Raw genomic sequence first — 22500 nt, 5'->3', positions numbered from 1 at the left:
TGAAAGGCTACAATGACGGAGATTGCGCTTTTCTCTCCGTCTGCGCTGTCTGCCCTCACTCGCAAAAACACCCCACCCACCCAGCACTCTCTCCGACACTTCAAACCATTGACTCTGCTCAAATCACAAGACCTTGCCAACTTCTTAAAAAGCGGTTGTGAAAAGCTGTTAACTGAACAATAAAAATATTTGTGTTTGTTTAGGGGTGTACAAAAACCCGGGACTATTGCCTTTATTTGCATCCAGAGGAACAGAGAACTAGCAGTGACCAACAGAGAACTAGCAATGACCAACAGAGAACTAGCAGTGACCGACAGAGAACTAGCAGAGACCAACAGAGAACTAGCAGTGACCAACAGAGAACTAGCAGTGACCATCAGAGAACTAGCAGTGACCAACAGAGAACTAGCAGTGACCAACAGAGAACTAGCAGTGACCAACAGAGAACTAGCAGTGACCAACAGAGAACTAGCAGTGACCAACAGAGAACTAGCAGTGACCAACAGAGAACTAGCAGTGACCAACAGAGAACTAGCAGTGACCAACAGAGAACTAGCAGAGACCAACAGAGAACTAGCAGTGACCAACAGAGAACTAGCAGTGACCAACAGAGAACTAGCAGTGACCAACAGAGAACTAGCAGTGACCAAACAGATTGGGATTGTTGAGGGGAAGATAGGGGGTAGGAGTTGAAGGGTGTGGGGGTTGAAGGGGGTGGGGGTTGAAAAGGGTGGTTGGGTGATCGACAAAGAGAATGACTACAAATGGGATTGTATGATTTGCTTAATGTGAACTCATTATGACATAGGTTTTTATAGACTTCTATACATATGAAACGTTGTGCAGTTTAACCCAGCAAGTCTTTTAACGTGTGAAGGTTGTGTTCCATAATGCGCTGTTTCTCCACTGTTAGAAATACTAAGGCGGCTGACCTGTTTTAGTTGCTTCTAAGTTTGCATCGCTCCATGATCCAGACACATTATACAGGCGACATAGTGCATGGTTCTTTAAAGGATCTGTCGGGAAGGGACTTGTTTGATGGCAACAAGTGCATGGTATGTCAAGCATAAGGTGCACCAATTGCTTGTAAAAACAAAAAGCAGTCACAAGTTTGTCGAATTCTGTTTAACGTTGTAGCTCCATGACTATGACATCATCTCTCTCTATATAATCAAACCCAACAGACATCAGTAGCTCCATGGCGATGACATCATCTCTATATCATCAAACCAAACAGACATCAGTAGCTCCATGGCGATGACATCATCTCTATATCATCAAACCAAACAGACATCAGTAGCTCCATGGCGATGACATCATCTCTATATCATCAAACCAAACAGACATCAGTAGCTCCATGGCGATGACATCATCTCTATATCATCAAACCAAACAGACATCAGTAGCTCCATGGCGATGGCATCATCTCTATATCATCAAACCAAACAGACATCAGTAGCTCCATGGCGATGACATCATATCATCTCTATATCATCAAACCAAACAGACATCAGTAGCTCCATGGCGATGGCATCATCTCTATATCATCAAACCAAACAGACATCAGTAGCTCCATGGCGATGACATCATCTCTATATCATCAAACCAAACAGACATCAGTAGCTCCATGGCGATGACATCATCTCTATATCATCAAACCAAACAGACATCAGTAGCTCCATGGCGATGACATCATCTCTATATCATCAAACCAAACAGACATCAGTAGCTCCATGGCGATGACATCATCTCTATATCATCAAACCAAACAGACATCAGTAGCTCCATGGCGATGACATCATCTCTATATCATCAAACCAAACAGACGTCAGTAGCTCCATGGCGATGACATCATCTCTATATCATCAAACCAAACAGACGTCAGTAGCTCCATGGCGATGACATCATCTCTATATAATCAAACCAAACAGACATCAGTAGCTCTACGGCGATGACATCATCTCTATATAATCAAACCCAACAGACGTCAGTAGCTCCATGGCGATGACATCATCTCTATATCATCAAACCAAACAGACATCAGTAGCTCCATGGCGATGACATCATCTCTATATCATCAAACCAAACAGACATCAGTAGCTCTACGGCGATGACATCATCTCTATATAATCAAACCCAACAGACGTCAGTAGCTCCATGGCGATGACATCATCTCTATATCATCAAACCAAACAGACATCAGTAGCTCCATGGCGATGACATCATCTCTATATCATCAAACCAAACAGACATCAGTAGCTCCATGGCGATGACATCATCTCTATATAATCAAACCCAACAGACGTCAGTAGCTCCATGGCGATGACATCATCTCTATATCATCAAACCAAACAGACATCAGTAGCTCCATGGCGATGACATCATCTCTATATAATCAAACCCAACAGACGTCAGTAGCTCCATGGCGATGACATCATCTCTATATCATCAAACCAAACAGACGTCAGTAGCTCCATGGCGATGACATCATCTCTATATCATCAAACCCAACAGACGTCAGTAGCTCCATGGCGATGACATCATCTCTATATCATCAAACCCAACAGACGTCAGTAGCTCCATGGCGATGACATCATCTCTATATCATCAAACCAAACAGACATCAGTAGCTCCATGGCGATGACATCATCTCTATAAAATCAAACCAAACAGACATCAGTAGCTCTACGGCGATGACATCATCTCTATAATAATCAAACCCAACAGACACTGAAAGAGCTTTGAGGTGCACGCGACGAGCACGTGTCGACTCCAAACAGACGTCAGTAGCTGTATATATAATCAAAGCCAACAGACACTGCGCGGGTATAGGCCAATTCACTATACATATAATTTAATGAAAAGACAAAACAAAGATAAGTTGTTGGAACGTTGGCATGTGAAACGGACGGATATATTATACGTTATGTGTATTGTTGACCAAAATATGACATGTTACACAGATCGAGACATAATCATTGTTCCTTGGATCCGCGCTGGCGACTGAGATGCAGGTGAACAATGACTGCCGAGATCTGTGTAAAATGTCATAGTTTGGTCAAAAATACAAATAACATGCACGTATCGATCGAATCTGCTTAGAATTCCCCCCAAAAAATTTACGATTGAACGCACACAAACATGCAATATGTTGTAGTCTCCCCTGCCGCCTAAATATCAATTTTTGTCGGACTCTGACGTTACATAGCTTTGAAGAAGGGAAATCCAATGTTCAAACGATACATAAACAAATAACATCAGACAATGAACAGAAAAGAGCATACATTCTCCACACAATAAAGGCTCTGGAGAAGGAAGGAACAACAACAACAACAACAAAGTATTGTGACACGTTTTGTTCCCCAACTGAACAATTCCTTCCCGTCATTTCATTCACACTTTTTCTGCCTGAATTTTCGTCGATTTTTACAAAAGTGGTATCCTTCGTTTTTGTCATATTAATTTTGTAACATGGTGTTGATGTTTCAGGTGAGACAGGACGAGAACAATGGCGAGCCAGCAGTCAGGTAGCGGGGCCATTCCGAAGACATCTCGTCAGGTAGGCCGCTGTCACCGTGTTGTGTTGTCCATAGTGTTTCCCATTGTTTTGTTTTGTCGATCGTGGTGTCTTTTGCATACTGATTTGTTGTGCATAGCATTGCATTGTACTGTTCAAATTATATCGTACTGTCCAAATTATATTGTACTGTCCAAATTATATTGTACTGTCCAAATGTTTTTGTTTTTGATTTTTGGCTCACGTAAGTGTAGCCTATGCGATGCTAACTTTTGTCTGTCTGTGCGTGCGTGCATGCGTGCGTATGTATGTATGTGTGTACAGTGTAGACATACATCACGTACATTCTTACAACAAAGGACACTGAACAGTGTAGACATACATCACGTACATTCTCACGACAACAGAGGACAATGAACAGTGTAGACATACAGCACGTACATTCTCACGACAACAGCAGGGCCGGACCCAGGGGGGGGGGGGGGGGGGGGGGGGGGGGGGGGGGGGGGGGGGTTCCAGGGGTTCCGGAACCCCACCCCTGGAAAAAGCATGTACCTTGCTTTGAGTGTTTTTGTTTTGTTTTTTTAAATAAATTTTGTGTGTGTCTCTAACAAATTTTATTCAATGTGAAATCCGATGAGAAAAAGGTACCCCCCCCCCCCCCCCCCCCCCCCCCCCCACCAACTCACACTGACAGGCCTTATCCCTCAAAACAAGGCCCAGAATGCACCAGATTGCACAGATTTTAACCGTTTTTCAAAAAATGTTTGGGGGAGCATTGGCGGACCCCCTAGTTTGCGCGCCTGCTTTGCAGGCGCGCGCTTGTGGCTTCGCCACTTCGCTGATTTCCCCCCCCCCCCCCCCAAAAAAAAAAGGAAGAACCCCCCCCCCCCCCCCCCCCCCCTTACAAGTCATTTGGTCCGGCCCTGAACAGGGGACACTGAACAGTGTAGGCATACAGCACGTACATTCTTACGACAACAGGGGACACTGAACAGTGTAGACATACAGCACGTACATTCTCACGACAACAGGGGACACTGAACAGTGTAGACATACAGCACGTACATTCTCACGACAACAGGGGACACTGAACAGTGTAGACATATAGCACGTACATTCTCACGACAACAGAGGACACTGAACAGTGTAGACATACAGCACGTACATTCTCACGACAACAGGGGACACTGAACAGTGTAGACATACAGCACGTACATTCTCACGACAACAGAGGACACTGAACAGTGTAGACATACAGCACGTACATTCTCACGACAACAGGGGACACTGAACAATGTAGACATACAGCACGTACATTCTCACGACAACAGGGGACACGGAACAGTGTAGACATACAGCACGTACATTCTCACGACAACAGGGGACACTGACCAGTGTAGACATACAGCACGTACATACTCACGACAACAGAGGACACTGAAAAAAAAGTTGCTCTCACGAAAGATGACATTATGCAGAAATGCTGCAGAAACAAACAGTTTTTCCCCAGCATTTCTGTTTTTCTGCAGAATAACTGAATAAAGTCATGATCCGCTAAGGATAATTATGCAGAAATGCTGCAGAAAAAACGGGTTTTCTCCAGCATTCGTCTTTTCTGCAGAATAACTGAATAAAATCATAATCCGCTAAGGATAGAGGACACTGACCAGTGTAGACATACAGCACGTACATACTCACGACAACAGAGGACACTGAACAGTGACCGGCACGGTTGGCCTAGTGGTAAGGCGTCCGCCCCGTGATCGGGAGGTCGTGGGTTCGAACCCCGGCCGGGTCATACCTACCTAAGACTTTAAAATTGGCAATCTAGTGGCTGCTCCGCCTGGCGTCTGGCATTATGGGGTTAGTGCTAGGACTGGTTGGTCCGGTGTCAGAATAATGTGACTGGGTGAGACATGAAGCCTGTGCTGCGACTTCTGTCTTGTATGTGGCGCACGTTATATGTTGAAGCAGCACCGCCCTGATAGGGCCCTTCGTGGTCGGCTGGGCGTTAAGCAAACACACAAACAAACTGAACAGTGTAGACATACAACACGTACATTGTTACGACAACAGAGGACACTGAACAGTGTAGACATACAGCACGTAGTTCTCACGACAACAGGGGACACTGAACAGTGTAGACATACATCACGTACATTCTCACGACAACAGGGGACACTGAACAGTGTAGACATACAGCACGTACATTCTCACGACAACAGGGGACACTGAACAGTGTAGACATACATCACGTACATTCTCACGACAACAGGGGACACTGAACAGTGTAGACATACAGCACGTACATTCTCACGACAACAGGGGACACTGAACAGTGTAGACATACAGCACGTACATTCTCACGACAACAGGGGACACTGAACAGTGTAGACATACATCACGTACATTCTCACGACAACAGGGGACACTGAACAATGTAGACATACAGCACGTACATTCTCACGACAACAGAGGACACTGAACAGTGTAGACATACATCACGTACATTCTCACGACAACAGGGGACACTGAACAGTGTAGACATACAGCACGTACATTCTCACGACAACAGGGGACACTCGCATTGTACGTTGCAGGCGTGCTGCCAGTGCAGCAGGGAATCACGGTGCATCAGGCAAGGGGAGTGTGACTGCCGTGCGAACTGTACCCGCTGTACCAACTGTGCTGCTCAGGGCTGTACGAATCGCGCCGTTGATTTGTTACGTCTTGGGTAGCCTAAAAACTCATTAAAATAAAAAAAAATAACACTCACATACTTCAAATAATCTTTTGTCACTAATTCCTTTCTAAATTTACTTAGACACAACATTCCTGAGAATTCTAAAACACTGATTCCTGACTTCCTGACAATTAAAGGGAAAGTAATCCTGACATTCCATTTGTCAAGAACAAGCACAGTTCCTTCCCTTACACTAATAGACAAATCAGTAAGCCCCCCAAAAGTACTTTGTAAAAATGGTAAAGAATGAATACGAATGAATACTTTCACAGGTTTACATGTTTCAAGGAGATTAACAAGATTTGACAAAAGAAGTGTAACAAGACATGCGGTATTTAGAACTGTCTACAATGTTATCGTGATTGCCACAGGTTGTAGGCACATTAAACAACAAACAATAACCAGCCAACCAACCCATCTCTGTCTGTCTATCTCTGTCTGTCTATCTCTGTCTGTCTGTCTCTGTCTGTCTGTCTGTCTCTGTCTGTTTATCTCTGTCTGTCTATCTCTGTCTGTCTGTCTATCTGTATGTCTTTCTCTGTCTGTCTATATATGTCTGTCTATCTCTGTCTGTCTATCTCTGTCTGTCTGTCTATCTCTGTCTGTCTATTTCTGTCTGTCTTTCTCTGTCTGTCTATCTCTGTCTGTCTATCTCTGTCTGTCTATCTCTGTCTGTCTATCTGTATGTCTTTCTCTGTCTGTCTATCTCTGTCTGTCTATCTATCTCTGTCTCTCCTGCCACCCCCCCCTCCCCTCCCGTCCCCCTCAGCTCCTACACGGCCAATCGAATCTGTCAATTTGTTTGGGGTCGTATTCATGCATTGTCCGTGTCAGTGTCGATCAATGCAAATGGACTGAACATTCCTCATTGATGACGATCGCAACAGCCAAGTTGATGGTTGAGTGTTTGGAACCCCGCCACCTGCTTGATAAAGAGAAGAGATGTTCCGATCCTCCGGGTCACTTTATTTGCATACCTGCTTGCCCCCCCCCCCCCCCCCCCACCTCCCCCCATGTTGTGGTACAAAACCATGTAAAAATGGTAAAGATCCTGAAATCCATGTCAGTGAATTATAGAAACATGAAAATACCAAGCATGCATCCCACGACACAGAGTAGAGTATAAGTATATGGCCGACGGAACATACGGCCAAGCACATACAATCCTCTTCGTGCAAAACCATGAGTGTACGTGGGCGTTTTGGCCCACAAACGCACAGGAAAATAAAATAATGTTTGTACCATGTGAGGAAACACGTTCACATACTATTGCATGACAATAAGGTGAGTCACACTATCTAAAACAACGCTATGACAGAAGTGACGGTCATATCACGCACACAACTCATAATTATGAACAGCGCTATGACAGAAGTGACGGTCATATCATGCACACAACTCATAATTATGAACAGCGCTATGACAGAAGTGACGGTTATATTATGCACATCACACAGGGACCGGCTGTGGAATGTGCTCCGCCGTGCAGTACCTCTGGGTCACCGGGGAACCAGGCTGTCTCTCCTGCCCCGCCCTTAATGACAAGATCACAGGAATCAGAGGACCAAGTGTTAAAGTTGTCAGACCATGAGGTAAATTCATCTCAGAAAAAAAAACACACACCGAAACCTCATATTTTAAGACTTGAAGTTACGTTTAAACTGAATAAGGTGCATTATCATTAGTTTTACTCTTTTTGTGTTGTTGTTGTTGTTGTTGTTGTTGTTGTTGTTGTTGTTGTTGTTGTTGTTGTTGTAGTTGTTTTCCTTGATTTCCTTGTTTTTGTTTTTCATTTTGAATTTACACCATAGAACAATTATCTGCTGTGTTCTAGGCAAATATTGTGTGAACCACCAACGAGACATAAGTCCCTATTTGGTGTCTGTATTTTCACCGTCTTCATAGTTGACGTAGGTTGTGAATGGTACTAGAAGTGAGCAGACAGTACATCATCATGTCTTTGATTCCAGAGAGAGTTTCTCAACGCCTGGTTCCCTCACCTTGAGAGCGAATCATACATAATCCCCCCGGCTCACATTGACACTGTGCATGAGAGAATGGTATATATCGGAGAAGGTGAGCGAATCCAGGTACTGAAAACACAGCAACAAATAGACATAGATAAGAGTAGAGAGGTCAGGGACACTGTCCGCATAGACACAGTGCTGAAAAATGTCCACCACTGCATGAATCAGATAAAGAACAAAGCCGCAAGGGAAAAAGAAATTATGGTAATTCTGACCCAAGCTAAATTTGGTGTATATGGTGCCGATACCCAAAGCATCTATACTGGTGCAGCCGCCAGGAACACGAACAGCATCAAAGCAGAGCCGTTGAACCTGAAGGAGGACTTTGTTGACCTGCTCGTCATACATCGCGAGCGTGGGATAATGATGGCGGCAATCATACCTCAGACAGAAGACGACCCCCTTGCAGTTCAAGAAGAACTAAAGAAGGCCGCTGCCTACCTGAAGCAAGCCAGAGATGTTGTGAGGCGCTCTGTTCTGGGTGACCTGGTCACACAGCCAGCCCTCCACCAGGCCATTGTCCTGCCCGACACAACGAGACGCTGTCTGGAGGAGGTGCTGCTAAACATGAGCGATGTAAGTTAACTCTTAACCTACACTCGCTCACACACGCAAAAACGGACGAACGCAGGAGAGAAGGAGAGAGAGAGAGAGAGAGAGAGAGAGAGAGAGAGAGAGAGAGAGAGAGAGAGAGAGAGAGAGAGAGAGAGAGAGAGAGAGAGAGAGAGAGAGAGAGAGAGAGAGAGAGAGAGAGAGAGAGAGAGACCTTTGTTCACCAACGTAAAGTAAGGGCCAGTTCATAGCGCTATGCTCTTAGTCCACACACTGTGTGCAGTGTCCGTCCGTATGTCCGAACAAAAGACATTTGCAGACTTCTGGTATTTAATAATTTTCCGATTTGACCCCGATTTGATTGACCTTCGTCAAATGTTAGGGTCACAGCGGGGTCATGCTCATCAACTTTTTAAGTTTAGTTTCTTTCAGATATTTGGGTAACAAAGCCTCCATATTTCACACAAATGTGTGTGTTATTAATCAGCAGACATGACCAAAATGTAGCTTGTTTCGTAAATGTTCACAGTAATAGCATGGACATGTTTGCTGGACAAGATGATCACCACTGAACATATCTGGAATATTACAGGTCACACTTTTGATCAAGTTTTTTTTCGATTATTCTGATGCCAACGTTCTCTTGAACATTTAATTTATGAAGCTGAAAGAGGACTTTTTTAATTATTTTTTTATTGGGGTTAAGTCTTAAAATGTGGGTTAACTTACAGAGGTTATGAACAAAAACAAAACAAAGGGTCTTATTGGGGGAGGTCAGGCATAGATGGGGGTGGTTGTATAAGAAGGGAGGGACTCTTGTGGGAGTGGTGGTGGCGGGAGTCTTCCATGGGGGAGGGGGGGATCCTAAAGGGGGGGGGGGGGGTGGTTACATTGTTGTGGGACAAGACGAAGGCGAGTCGAATAGGCATTTGCTTTTTATTTTTCTGGAGCTCTAAGAACAGTGACCTTGAATAGTAGACGTCATTTTTTTGTCGCGAAAACGACGTCAATTGTACTTTACGTAGCCTAATGCGCGTCAGCACAAACGGGAAACTCTTTTCCGAAAAGATGGTTTGCTTTTGTCCAGAAAGTTGTCTTTTAGGCTGGTAAACACTAAAGCAGGAATGAAGAGATTTGCAACTCAGGTAGGCCTAATGTTACACTGTCTTTGTGTGCATCGTGTATTAAACCACCCCTTGTGCCATTTCCCGCATTGTTTACAGTCCGTGTGTGTTGATCTCAGTTACAGGAGTTGCAGGAAGGCCTCAGCGTCGAGCCAGGTCGGAATGTCAGCCAGATATGTCTTTGTGAGGACGACATGGCTGACCAGACAAGGCTCGACGCGTGGTGGAGGGCAAGCTTTGAACGGAATGAGGGCGGGGACCTTGCCATGGATGCAGCTACCTACACACAGTTGGTTGCCAGGTACGTTGCATAGCTGTATCATATCGGTGAAGCGCACGCACGCACGTTTGTTATTACTTGGCCTGACGTCATCTATCTTTCTTTCTTTCTTTCTCCTGACCCCCCCCCCCCCCCTCTCTCTGTCTCTGTCTCTGTCTCTCTCCCTCTCTCTCTCTCTCTCTCTCTCTCTCTCTCTCTCTCTCTCTCTCTCTCTCTCTCTCTCTCTCTCTCTTTCTTGTTTCTTGTTACGAATTCTCTGTTTTGATCTCGCCCTGTCTATCCCTGTTTGTGTTTTTGTTCGTGGTCTTTGTGGTGATTGTTTGACTTGCTTTGATTTGTTTATTGCTTTGATTGATATGCATGCATGCATGCATGTGTGTGAGTGTGTGCTTGTGTGTGTGTGTGTGTGTGTGTGTGTGTGTGTGTAACGGTATGTGTGTGTGTGTGTGTGTGTGTGTGTGTGTGTGGTGTGTGTGTGTGTGTGTGTGTGTGTATGTGTGTGTGTGTGTGCTTCGCCAGAGCTGCCGTGTGCTGACAAAACCGAGTAAGTCCATTTTTTTCAAAAATGATATTTTTTGTTCATCAAAGCTTAGAAATTAAGGCGCACCTTATGTGTAAATTGTGACTTTGTGAAATAAATAGATAAGGAGATATACAAAAGTAAGTCCACACCTTAAAAACTGTTTAAAGTACATCTGCCATGTGCTGACAAAACCGAGTAAGTCCATTTTTTCCCAAAAATGATATCTTTTTGTTCATCAAAACTAAGAACTCAAGAAGCAGCCTGTGTGTAAATTTTGACTTTGTAAAATAACTAGATAAGGAGATATAGAAAAGTAAGTCCACAACTTCAAACATTTCTCAAAAAACATTACATGTCAATTTGCTGGTAAAACCAAGTAAGTCCATCCACCAATCACAAGAACCTTTATGACGCTATAACCAATCAGAATGCAATGTTTTTGCCAGTATGACGTCAAAGTCAATACGAATATTCTTGCGGCATTTTACTTGTTAGTAGGGGTGCTAGATTTGGTGCAAGCATGGCTGCTAAAGAAGAAGTGTTGTCAAGATAAATGACAAAACAGTGAAAATAACGTTAACATTACGAATTTGCACAAGATGGAGAGAGACAGAGAGAGAGAGAGAGAGAGAGAGAGAGAGAGAGAGAGAGACAGACAAACAGACAGACAGACAGAGAGAGAGAGAGACTAAACAGGGAGAGAGAGACTAAACAGGGAGAGAGAGACTAAACAGGGAGAGAGTGAGAGAGGGGAAAGAAATCAGGGTCGAGGGGGGGGGGGAGGATGGAGGGAGAGAGAGAAACAAAGGGAAAGATGAATTAGGGAGGGAGGAAGAGAGTAAGAGGGAGAGAGATAGCGAGAGAGGTAGGGAGGGATAGAAAGAGAGATGGAGGGAGGAAAAGAGAGATATAGGGAGGGATAGAGGGAGGGAGAGGGAGAGAGAGACAAGGATCGTCAGGATAATTATATATAGATAGAGAAGAAAAATGTTTAAAATAAAACGTCATAAGGTGACGTCATTATGTCTCGCCTTATCGAAAGAGGTCATTTGTGTGTTCTAAACTTTAAATGACGTCATTTGTCAGTTCTAAACTTAAAATGACGTATTTTCTGTATGGGTCGTCTGACAAGAATTTTAAAACTATCATTATAGGAAAATTGGGAACCCCTTGGACTTACTTGGTTTTGTCAAAACATTCATGCACACTTAAAAAGTTGGTTTTTTAGGTTGTGGACTTACTTGTTCATATCTGCTTATCTAAGCACTCTAAAAAGTAGAAATTAGCACACAAGATGCGCATTGATTTCTTCTTTTTGATGAACAAAAAATATCATTTTGAAAAAAAAATGACTTACCAAAGCGGAAGGTCGTGGGTTCGAATCCCGGCCGCACCTGACGGGTAATTAAGGTGAAGATTTTTCCGATATCCCAGGTCAACTTACGTGCAGGCCTGCTGGTGCCTTATCACCCTTCGTGTGTACACGCAAGCACAAGACCAAGCACGCACGGAAAAGATCGTGCAGTCCAAAGCAGAGTTCGGTGGGTTATAGAAACACGAAAATACCCAGCATGCTTTCACCGAAAACGGCGTATGGCTGCCTAAATGGTTTTGTAAAAACGGTCATCCACGTACAAATCCACTCGTGCAAAAGCACACGTGTACGTGGGAGTTTCAGCCCACGAACGCAAAAGAAGAAGAAGAAGCAGAACTAAAACGCCTTCACAAAAATTGCGTCCTCGCTGTTAAAACCCGTCAATCGGGACAGTGAATATTTCCGTACCATGTCCACACGGCACCTGAATTGCTTAATATCAATTCAAACGTAACACATCTATAAATAGATTCAGGAAACATTGACACCTGCAATAAAATCACTTTCGTGCCTGTGCTAGCATTTTAATGTCCAGAAATATTTCTTAATAACAATTTCAAGAAACGATTTTTAAGACATCAAACCCGGGTAAATAGTGTTTGATTTGAATTTCAAATAATGTGATTTAAGGCTGTAACTATAGTAGTAACCGTACCACCCAAATTAAACTTACAACAAAACATTACCGGAACAAAAAAACATGCTGTGTAGCTTAAAAAATTGTACGTGAATAATATGTATTTTAGCAAATCACCGCAATCTGATATGCTCATCATTCTCCAAGGCACTCAAACTAACACTCACGTACACAGTCATACACAAGAACCAGCTTTTATTCTTGACTGGACATAGTCCTTAGATCAAGACTGGTTTTAATCAGAACAAACACACAAACGCACACATTGTTACAGGTTCGCTTCGAAAGTATCTGTGAGAATCGTACCGAAATGAGCCAGAGCGTTGTTTAGAGATCAAATTAATAAGCAAAGGGAAGTAAGCGCTCTAATGTGCACACGACATGTGTAATAGAGTAAGCGAGAGTTATTCGGAACGTTTCTCCTGGCACCTGAGAGAATAACGCATTGAAATGAACAAGCGACTTTCATCCTCAAAAAAAGCATTACTTTTTCTTCCAAATGTTTTGACAAAACCAAGTAAGTCCACTTGCTTAGATCTGTCACATTTTTTAGATCTGATATAATGGAAAAAAGTGACAAAACCAAGTAAGTCCACAAAATGCCCAACAAAACAAAAACCATCCATCAGATCATTATCAAACTCGGGTTGTAAACGTACATTAATGCTATTTATCTTATTATCTCTGTAGGTTGATCAAGATAATCGTCACTTTTGAGAAATGTAATAAAACAGAAAAAGTCGTTTATCTCAGAACTAGCTTCAGTGGACTTACTCGGTTTTGTCAGCACACGGCAGTGTGTGTGTGTGTGTGTGTGTGTGTGTGTGATATACCTAATAATGTGTGAATGTGTATGATGACAGATTCTCCATACCACTGACAACGGTTGAGCTATTCCTCAGCAGACAGCCAAGAGTACAGCTGTGGACCCAGGGCCATCTTGTTCACGCTGTTGGAATGGAGCATGGTCGACCAATGACATGCATCGCTCTGTTCCCGCAGCAGTTTCAAGTCTTGGAGGAGCCGCCAGACGACGACGACGTCGACGTGAGGATCCTCTGGGGCCCGACGGGCACTTCAAAAAGCATAGTCTTGATAATAAAAGGTTTTTTTCTGCTGAGGAAGGGCTGCGGCACCGTCTTTGTTCTTCAGACGAGTGATGATGGCGCTGCTGCTGCTTACCTTGTGGGTCATCAGGTGAGAGAGACTGCCGGACAGGGAGCCGGCAGCGTGCAGCTCGTCAACATGGCGGAGGTACGTGTACGGTCAGAGGAAGGCAAGAAGAAAGTGCAGGCCTGGGTGGAGGAGCTGTGTCAACACGCACAGACACACGGACGCGTGCACATCCTGGCCGATGAGGCTGAGTGGTAAGAATGACGCTGTACACTGAATCTAACACTGCCTCCTGTCACTCTTGTGTTGGCCGGTGTGGTCGTGTTCGTTGGAAGGAAGTCTGATAATTCACAAATGTTATTATATTCACACCTGTTTTATAACAAGGTCATTCCTGGGCTTTTGGTCGAGAAAATCGGAAGATTTATGTAGAAGTAATGGCTCTTTATTTTGAAGTTTGAATAATAGACTGGGGCATGTTTATTAGATGTAAAATGTGAATTCAGCAACTGTGTCCTGTCTCATGTCTCCACACTCTGACATACAGGTAAGTGTCACCCAATGAACAGACGTTTTTCATTTCTTTAATTCGTCTATTCGTTACAACCGTTAGTACCCAACATTGGTACTTGATCGTTATGGTGAAATTCTGAAAAAACAAACAAAAACCACACTCAGAACATTTTGTGAAACAAAATACTTTTCCAACTCAAGGGAAGTAATCAAAATCACACTCACTAAACCACCTTGAAGTGGAGTACATCAAAAATGAAATGAACAAATATCCAAAAAATAGAACAGTGGACGATTTCCAACAATTGAGAGGTTTTAGGCAGTAACTTTTCTGCAAACTCTTGTTAGAGCGTCTTTGCTATTAAATAAACTTTTCTCAACGAAAAAGAGATAGATCTACAAACAGTACAATGATGTCAAACTGTCCACAGTCAGTCGCTGACGTAACCACAACCAAACTGGCATTTCGAGTCGCGAAATCTAAATACAAATGAAAGGCATCAAAACCAACCTAAATCAAAGTCTTGGTCATATAAAACCTAGAATATAATAATACTGAGTTGTTATCCTGATATATAAAGAATAAGATTGCTTACTTGTTGTGTTTTACGGGTTTTGCCGACAGAGCTAGGAGCTAGCTGCTGCCCGGTTCGGCAGACGACACTTGCGAAAGCGAGGTCAGAACATTACAATTTGCGGATCGTAGCACAATAGGAACGAAACGAAAGTAAAGATAAATTCTGGTTACAGTACAAACTGTCACTGCGGTGTGTACTGATCAGTGATGTTATCAATCTGTCCGATCAGGCGCCACCCTTTCTTTGTCTACCATTGGAAAAACTTGGTCAAGGTAACGAAGAGTGGAGCGAAATAACGTCATTCTGTTTACGTCATTATTAATCATTGCGTCATTTCATTTCAGGTTCACTGTGATTCTTATCCTGAACAGCAATCTTTGTGACTTCCTTTTTGCCAGGCGTTTTTGTTTTGTTTTGTCAGTTTCGTAATTCCAGGTGTAATCAGGCACTGACACACCTGTCCGTTCTGTTACTGTGACGTCATCACGAAGATCTACACTGCGTTAAAACAACTGAGTTTTGTGAGAACTATAACACACCTGTCTGTTCTGTTACTGTGACGTCATCACGAAGATCTACACTGCGTTAAAACAACTGAGTTTTGTGAGAACTATAACACACCTGTCTGTTCTGTTACTGTGACGTCATCACGAAGATCTACACTGCGTTAAAACAACTGAGTTTTGTGAGAACTATAACACACCTGTCCGTTCTGTTACTGTGACGTCATCACGAAGATCTACACTGCGTTAAAACAACTGAGTTTTGTGAGAACTATAACACACCTGTCTGTTCTGTTTCTACACACTGACACACCTGTCTGTTCTGTTACAGTGACGTCATCGCAGAGATCTACCGGGCGTTAAAACAACGACACGTCCGGTTCACCTTGTGGGCAGCAGGCGTTAAGCTAGATGTACCTGCCGACATGAAGCGTTACGTCCGCTACCTGACGGAGCCCCTGAGAAGTCCACCTGCTGTGGTGAGAGAGGTGGAGCAGGCTGACGATATGAAGGATGGAACGGTCCCGGCCTACACCAGGCCGCCAGTGTCCGCACCGTGCGACGGCCCACCTGTCCTGACGGTTGATCACTATGGTGGTGACAGACAGGGACATGAGGGTGACTTGACATGGCGGTGTGCACGGTGCGGGGAGCTGGTGGCAGACATGCTGCGAGATCTTCGTGTCGGTCAGTACACCTCTGTCTGTCTGTCTGTCTGTCTGTCTGTCTGTCTGTCTGTCTGTCTGTCTGTCTGTCTGTCTGCCACTGTCTGATTGTCTGCCTGTCTCTCTGTCTGTCTGTCTGTCTGTCTGTATATTTCTGCATCTGTCTGTATCTGTCACTCTGTTTGTCTGTCTGTCTGTATGTCTGTCCGCCCGTCTGTCTATCTTTCTGTATATATGTGTATCTGTCTGCATCTGTCTATATCTGTCAGTCTGTTTGTCTGTCTGTCTGTCTGTCTGTCTGTCTGTCTGTCTCTCTCTCTCTCTCTCTCTCTCTCTCTCTCTCTCTCTCTCTCTGTCTCTCTGTCTCTGTCTCTGTCTCTCTCTCTCTCTCTCTCTCTCTCTCTCTCTCTCTCTCTCTCTCTCTCTCTCTCTCTCTCTCTCTCTCTCTCTCTCTCTCTCTCTCTCTCTCTCTCTCGCAATGCAGTAAGTGTCAGTCAGGTTGGTGTACAACATTTCGATGACGTCATTAAACTTACAAGAAATATTGATATTTGCGTCATTAACTGTGACGTTTTTACATAATATCGTCACAAGTCTGCCAAGGTGAGGTGTTGAACCCTAAATAATATAAAAATGTTTTTTTTATTTTCAGGTGGTTGTGGTGCTGCTGATGAAGTTGTAGTCTCTGTTCACGTGTTGCTGCAGCCGGTGTTGGTACAGAAGTTAGACATGGGTCGTCATTGGTGTTTGTGTCGTGGTTGTTGATGGTGATGGTGGTGAGGTCGTCGTCGTTGCTGTTGTTGTTGTTGTTGTTGGTGGTGTTGTTGTTGTAGTTGTTGAAGTCGGTGTGGATGTATCTTACACAACGACGATGTGGTGTTGACGGTGTGTGTGATGTTTCAGGTTGCGATGACAACGCTCCCCACGGGCAGGGCGGCCTCACCTACAGCGACGTCTTTGTGCTGGGTGCCATGCACTGTGACACAGACACACCGGATGATCACTACACGTCACCAGCACCCTTCATCCGGGGCCTCGAGTCACGCGGCGTCCCCACCCGTAAGGTGGCTCATAACGACACAGCGGCCGTTAGACAACTGGCTGAAATGACATCAGGTCCCACACAGAGAGCGGCAGGCAGGGGTCGAGACGAGGCGGTGACGGTGGCCAATCAGAACACAGTATGGGGCTTGGAGAGACACGTCGTCGTCTACCTGGAGCCTGGGTATGGTGCTGGTGTTAGTGCTGACCCTACCGGCCGCCTGAGATCCATGTCGCGGTCCACGGCCCAGGTGATCTGGGTGAAGGGTGTTAGGACATAGACAGCGACAGCGACACTGAGTGACACCCACATCTCGTCACCGCCACCACCACCTGTCTCAACTGCACATCACGCAACGTCCAACGATATCTAACAACAACAACAACCACAACAACAACAACAACAACCGTTGAACTGAAATTCAGCATTTTATTGACTTCATTTACTGAAAATCAGCAATACCTGTCCTTTCAACCTGCCGCTCCCTGACAACTACGACGACAACATCATCCTCTACCACGACATCCACCACCATCCAACACCATCACCACCGACACCGACAACAACAACCCGAGTGACATTTTTATCGTTTTAAAATAGGGAAAGAAAAATCTCTCAACACATTGCTTCTTGTTCACTGACAAGCGCATGATTTCATAATTAGCGTCATCAAGAAATGACGTCACGGACAGACAGTAAATTTTCTAGGGACAGTGGAATGCGTGGTCTATCTCCATGGAAACATCCATGAACATGCTAACAAGAGAGAGAGAGAGAGAGAGAGAGAGAGAGAGAGAGAGAGAGAGAGAGAGAGAGAGAGAGAGAGAGAGAGAGAACAAATACAGAGACAGAGAGATGGACAGAGAGATGGACAGAGAGAGTGGGAAAGGGGAAGAGGGAGAGGAAATATCATGTTGATACCATACGTCTACCGCTGAGAACTGTTTTGGGATATTTTGCTAAAAAACAACAAATACTGTGATATCAATTCAGTGTCAAAACTATTCCGGTTCTTAAATGATTAATACATTCTACGTATGATGAATTTGAAATCTTGTTTTCTTCATTTTTGACAGTTCATCTGCGCGAGCATGTGTGGGTGCTTTGATGTGTGTGTGTGTGTGTGTGTGTGTGTGTGTGTGTGTGTGTGTGTGTGGGGGGTATGTGTGTGTGTGTGTGTGTGTGTGTGTGTGTGTGTGTGTATGTGTGTGTGTGTGTGTGTGGGTATATATGTGTGTGTGTGTGTGTGTGTGTGTGCCTTGGCGGCAACACTTTCTATTGTAATCCTAGTGTTAGCACACCTACATTAAGCTCACTGAACAGAGAACAAACAACACGTACACAACTTCTTGGAGTAAAGATAAACTGGAAATCATTTGGAAACAATGCTCCAAATCCATAGCCCTTCCCCGACAGTTGCAACTCTGTGTACGCACACAAACACATGCGCACGCACACACAAACAGACGCGCAAACACATAAACACAACACGCACACACATACACACACACGATTAAACAGATCCACACACACACTAACATTCCCACACACACACGCACGTACACGCACGCACAGTTATAACTCTACGTACGCACACAAACGCACGCGCTCGCGCACACAAACACACGCGCAAACACATAAACACAACACGCACACACGCATACACACACACACACACACACTAAAACAGATCCACAGACACACTAACATTCCCACACACACACGCACGCACGCACTCGCACGCACGCACGTACGTTTACACTGAAACAATGAACACACACACACACACACACACACACGCAGATCCAAAGACGCGTCAACTCCCCCCCCCCAATCTCTAGTTCCCCCACACATACACACGCATACACTTAAACACACATATAGATTCACAGACACACTTATCCTCACCTCCAACGAACCCCTCCCCCAAAACACACACACACTCATATCCACATACACACAACCACCCTCCCCCATCACCCGACACAAACACGCACGCACGCACGCACGCACGCACGCACGCACGCACGCACGCACGCACGCACGCACGCAATTAAACAAACATCACACACACGCACACACACACGCGCGCATACACTTAAATACAAAAAACACACACACACACACACGCAAGCACACGCACGCACGCACGTACGTCCGCTTACACTAAAACAATCAACACACACACACACACACACACACACACACACACACACACACACACACACACACAGACACACACACACGCACACAGATCCAAAGACGCGCCAACTCCCCCCCCCCCAAATCTCTAGTTCCCACACACACATGCATACACTTTAACACACATACAGATCCACAGACACACTAATCCTCTCCCCTACGAAACCCTCCCCCAAAACACACACATGCACACACACTCATATCCACATACACACTACCCCCCTCCCCCATCACCCGACACATACAAACACGCACGCACGCAAACACGCACGCACGCACGCACGCACTTAAACAAACATTACACACACACACACGTGCACACACGCGAACATTCCCACCCCCTCTCACACTACCCACTCCACACATACACACACACACACACACACACACACACACACACACACACACACACACACACACACACACGCACGAACGAACGAACGCTAAAACAATATACAAGGATCATTTTTGATTGATCCTGGTTTTGTTGTTGTTGTTTTTTTGTCCCTGTGTTAGCACACCTACATTAAGCTCACTGAACAGAGAACAAACAACACGTACACAACTTCTTGGAGTAAAGATCAACTGGAAATCATTTGGAAACAAAGTGCTCCAAATCCATAGCCCTTCCCCGACAGTTACAACTCTGCGTACGCACACAAACGCACGCGCACGCGCACACAAACACACGCGCAAACACATAAACACAACACGCACACACGCATACACACACACACACACACACACACACTCTCCGAGGGCCCGGTCCTAGACCTGAAATATTCGGTCACAGAAGCGAAAGGCAAACTGGCTAAGGCGGTGAGAAAAGGGTATGGCGAGACCCTCAAGGAAAGATGCACAAAGCACGGATGGCTAGCGCTGCCTCCGGACAGAAAGGGCCACCATCACCCGTTCCCCCTGAAGGAGATGCAGTTGCTCCGGCGCATTCGCACCGTGAGCTCCTACTACTCCTTCACCTTCCCCCGCTGCGAATGTGGAATGGCCCTAGACTTCCACCACCTCTTCGCAGGTTGCCAACCTCTGACCCCGGAGATGGCAACACTCTCCCAGTACAGGACTTCCCACGGACTAAGTCTACACGACTTCCTCCGACCTCATCAGTCCCTCGGCCTGATACCGATGAGAACCTTGACCCGTTCCATCCTGAAATCGTCTGTTGCCAAATGGTTCTGAGGATGCTGGAGATGCAGGCCCAGCCAGAACCAGTTCAGACTTTCGAAGGATACCCCCAAACACCCCATCCTGTCAGGCCCACCCCCATTCCTGAAATCGTCTGTGGCCAAATGGCTCTGAGGTTGCTGGAGGCATAGGCCCAGCCAGATCCAGTTCAGACCTTAGAAGGACCTCCCCCCAATCCTCCCTCCTGCTGCCAACCGTCGAAAGGACAAGGAACCCAGAGGTCTGTTGGTAGAGCCTTGGCCCTGGAAAGGACAGGGTTCCCGACCCTCTATCTTGCACAGGCCGGTCGAGCCTAGCCTCTGGACAGGCACGGAACCTGGCAACCTGCCAGTTGAGCCGTGTCCATGGAAGGGGGAAGGTTCCCGGACCTGTGCCCCATGTTTTTTTTGTTTTTTTTTGTTTTTTTCTCCCTCGTACCACAACCATCTAAGGTTCCCCATATTAAACTATGTGTATCTATGTTTATATCAATAGTAAATGTCTATGTGTTTATTGTTAGTATAAATGTTCTACGTTACATGTATTATGAGTGTATCTTAGGTCTACATATTAATCTAGCTGGATGATCTCGGCATAGCACATCTTACTTCATTAAGCTACAAACTATTTGCTATTACTATTATTATTGCTATTATTATTATTATTATTATTATTATTATGAACCAACCACTTCCTTCGCTGCACCTGCCCACCTGCCGTGTTTTCCGCCGACGGGGCCGAAATCGCGTGTGGCCCGTGCACTTGTAAGTTATTCCTTACTCTTTAATTATTTACTATTATTATTATTATTGTTATTACTATTATTTTTATTATGAACAAATCATTTCCTTCGCTGCACTCGCCCACCTGCCGTGTTTCCGCCGGCGGGGCCGAGGTCGCGTGTGTCCCGTGCGCTAGGCTTATAGTTAATGCCACGTTACATTCATATATTCCATGTGTCACCTTAGGTGTATATATTAGATTAGACAGCCAGCCTCTGCCTACCATATCTGAGACGTCCGTCTCTTTTGGGAGGAGGAGGGTGGCCTTTGTAGCTGTGCGAGAGTATGCGAACGACTGTGTATGACAGTGTAAATAGCCTATCCTCTTTTTCTCACCCCCACCCCAGAGGGGGTTACAGTGACACATCTCTGGCCTCCTCACCTGATCCCCTTCCCATGCCTCTGTAGACAGAGGGTGCCATAAAGGCGTTGATGAATAAACCGACATAAAGTCGCAGCCCTGTACATATGTTTTTAACCGGCCAGTATAGGTCCTAGGGAGGACCGGGTTTGCTTTTCGCCAGTTGACTAGCCGCCGAATCCACAAGTACGTAGAGGGTGCCTCGGCTTCTCCACCACGACCCTCCTTGGTCTGACACTCACTCCTTTGCCATGATCAGTCGGATGCCACTTTTCACAATTTTATTCTAAAGTACCAACAAATCAAATCAATTCCCTTCCGGAATAGCAACGTTCCACGTTTCTTGAATACAAAAGCATTTCTGCCTCGGAATGAAAGAATAAATCTCTACAATCGTGTATCTCCTGCAAGGAATTGATTTTAAATCCTGTTCTTCCAGCATTTCCATTACGGAAAGTAAAAGTTTTTTTTTTTTGTTTTTGTTTTTTTTGTTGTTGCTCATCTTCACCCAGGCACACATCGTAGAGCTTCGGCTCTGATATCTTTGACCCAAATTGCTCTAAGCAGAGAGGTCGTTAAACTGTATTTTCGTCGCATAAGGATGCATTCGCTCCTAGCAGCTGAACACGACACTACACTTGCTTTGCTGTCTACGGGTTTCGCCTTCGGCCTCTACGTTTCCTTGCATTGTTTTCTTGAATAAAAAGTTGAAACAAGACGCTTGGACTTGGGCTTCGTGTATCTCGTGTCTACTACTACCCTTCCACTCCTCCACTACACT

The 22500-nt window shown here is 45.0% G+C and overlaps 1 protein-coding gene and 1 long non-coding RNA gene across 5 annotated transcripts in view; one reads left to right on the top strand and one right to left on the bottom strand.

Moving 5' to 3' along the window:
* LOC138954377 (uncharacterized) overlaps positions 1–18247 on the top strand; it is a 24285-nt gene extending 6038 nt beyond the window's left edge. Inside the window, exons 1-8 of one of the 4 annotated variants that reach the window (XM_070326240.1) lie at positions 755–1055; positions 3490–3559; positions 7721–7855; positions 8234–8866; positions 10086–10267; positions 13645–14148; positions 15820–16175; positions 17057–18247. In XM_070326240.1, coding sequence (XP_070182341.1) covers positions 3509–3559; positions 7721–7855; positions 8234–8866; positions 10086–10267; positions 13645–14148; positions 15820–16175; positions 17057–17475 — 2280 coding nt within the window. In that variant the 5' untranslated portion in view covers positions 755–1055; positions 3490–3508 and the 3' untranslated portion in view covers positions 17476–18247. Of the gene's footprint in view, positions 1–754; positions 1056–3489; positions 3560–7257; positions 7856–8233; positions 8867–10085; positions 10268–13644; positions 14149–15819; positions 16176–17056 lie in introns of those variants that run through there. The other 3 variants (XM_070326239.1, XM_070326241.1, XM_070326238.1) reach the window with 3 other exon arrangements.
* Positions 14463–15165, bottom strand: LOC138954378 (uncharacterized). Its single transcript, XR_011451810.1, has 2 exons — positions 15004–15165; positions 14463–14543 (listed from the first exon to the last, which is right to left on the bottom strand). It is a non-coding gene; the product is annotated as an uncharacterized lncRNA (long non-coding RNA).
* Positions 18248–22500: the final 4253 nt, after the last annotated feature.

This window comes from Littorina saxatilis, unplaced genomic scaffold (assembly GCF_037325665.1).
Source record: "Littorina saxatilis isolate snail1 unplaced genomic scaffold, US_GU_Lsax_2.0 scaffold_955, whole genome shotgun sequence".
Lineage (NCBI taxonomy): Eukaryota > Metazoa > Mollusca > Gastropoda > Littorinimorpha > Littorinidae > Littorina > Littorina saxatilis.
Note: the sequence above shows the minus strand (reverse complement) of the source record. Positions and strands in the feature narration are given on the sequence as shown.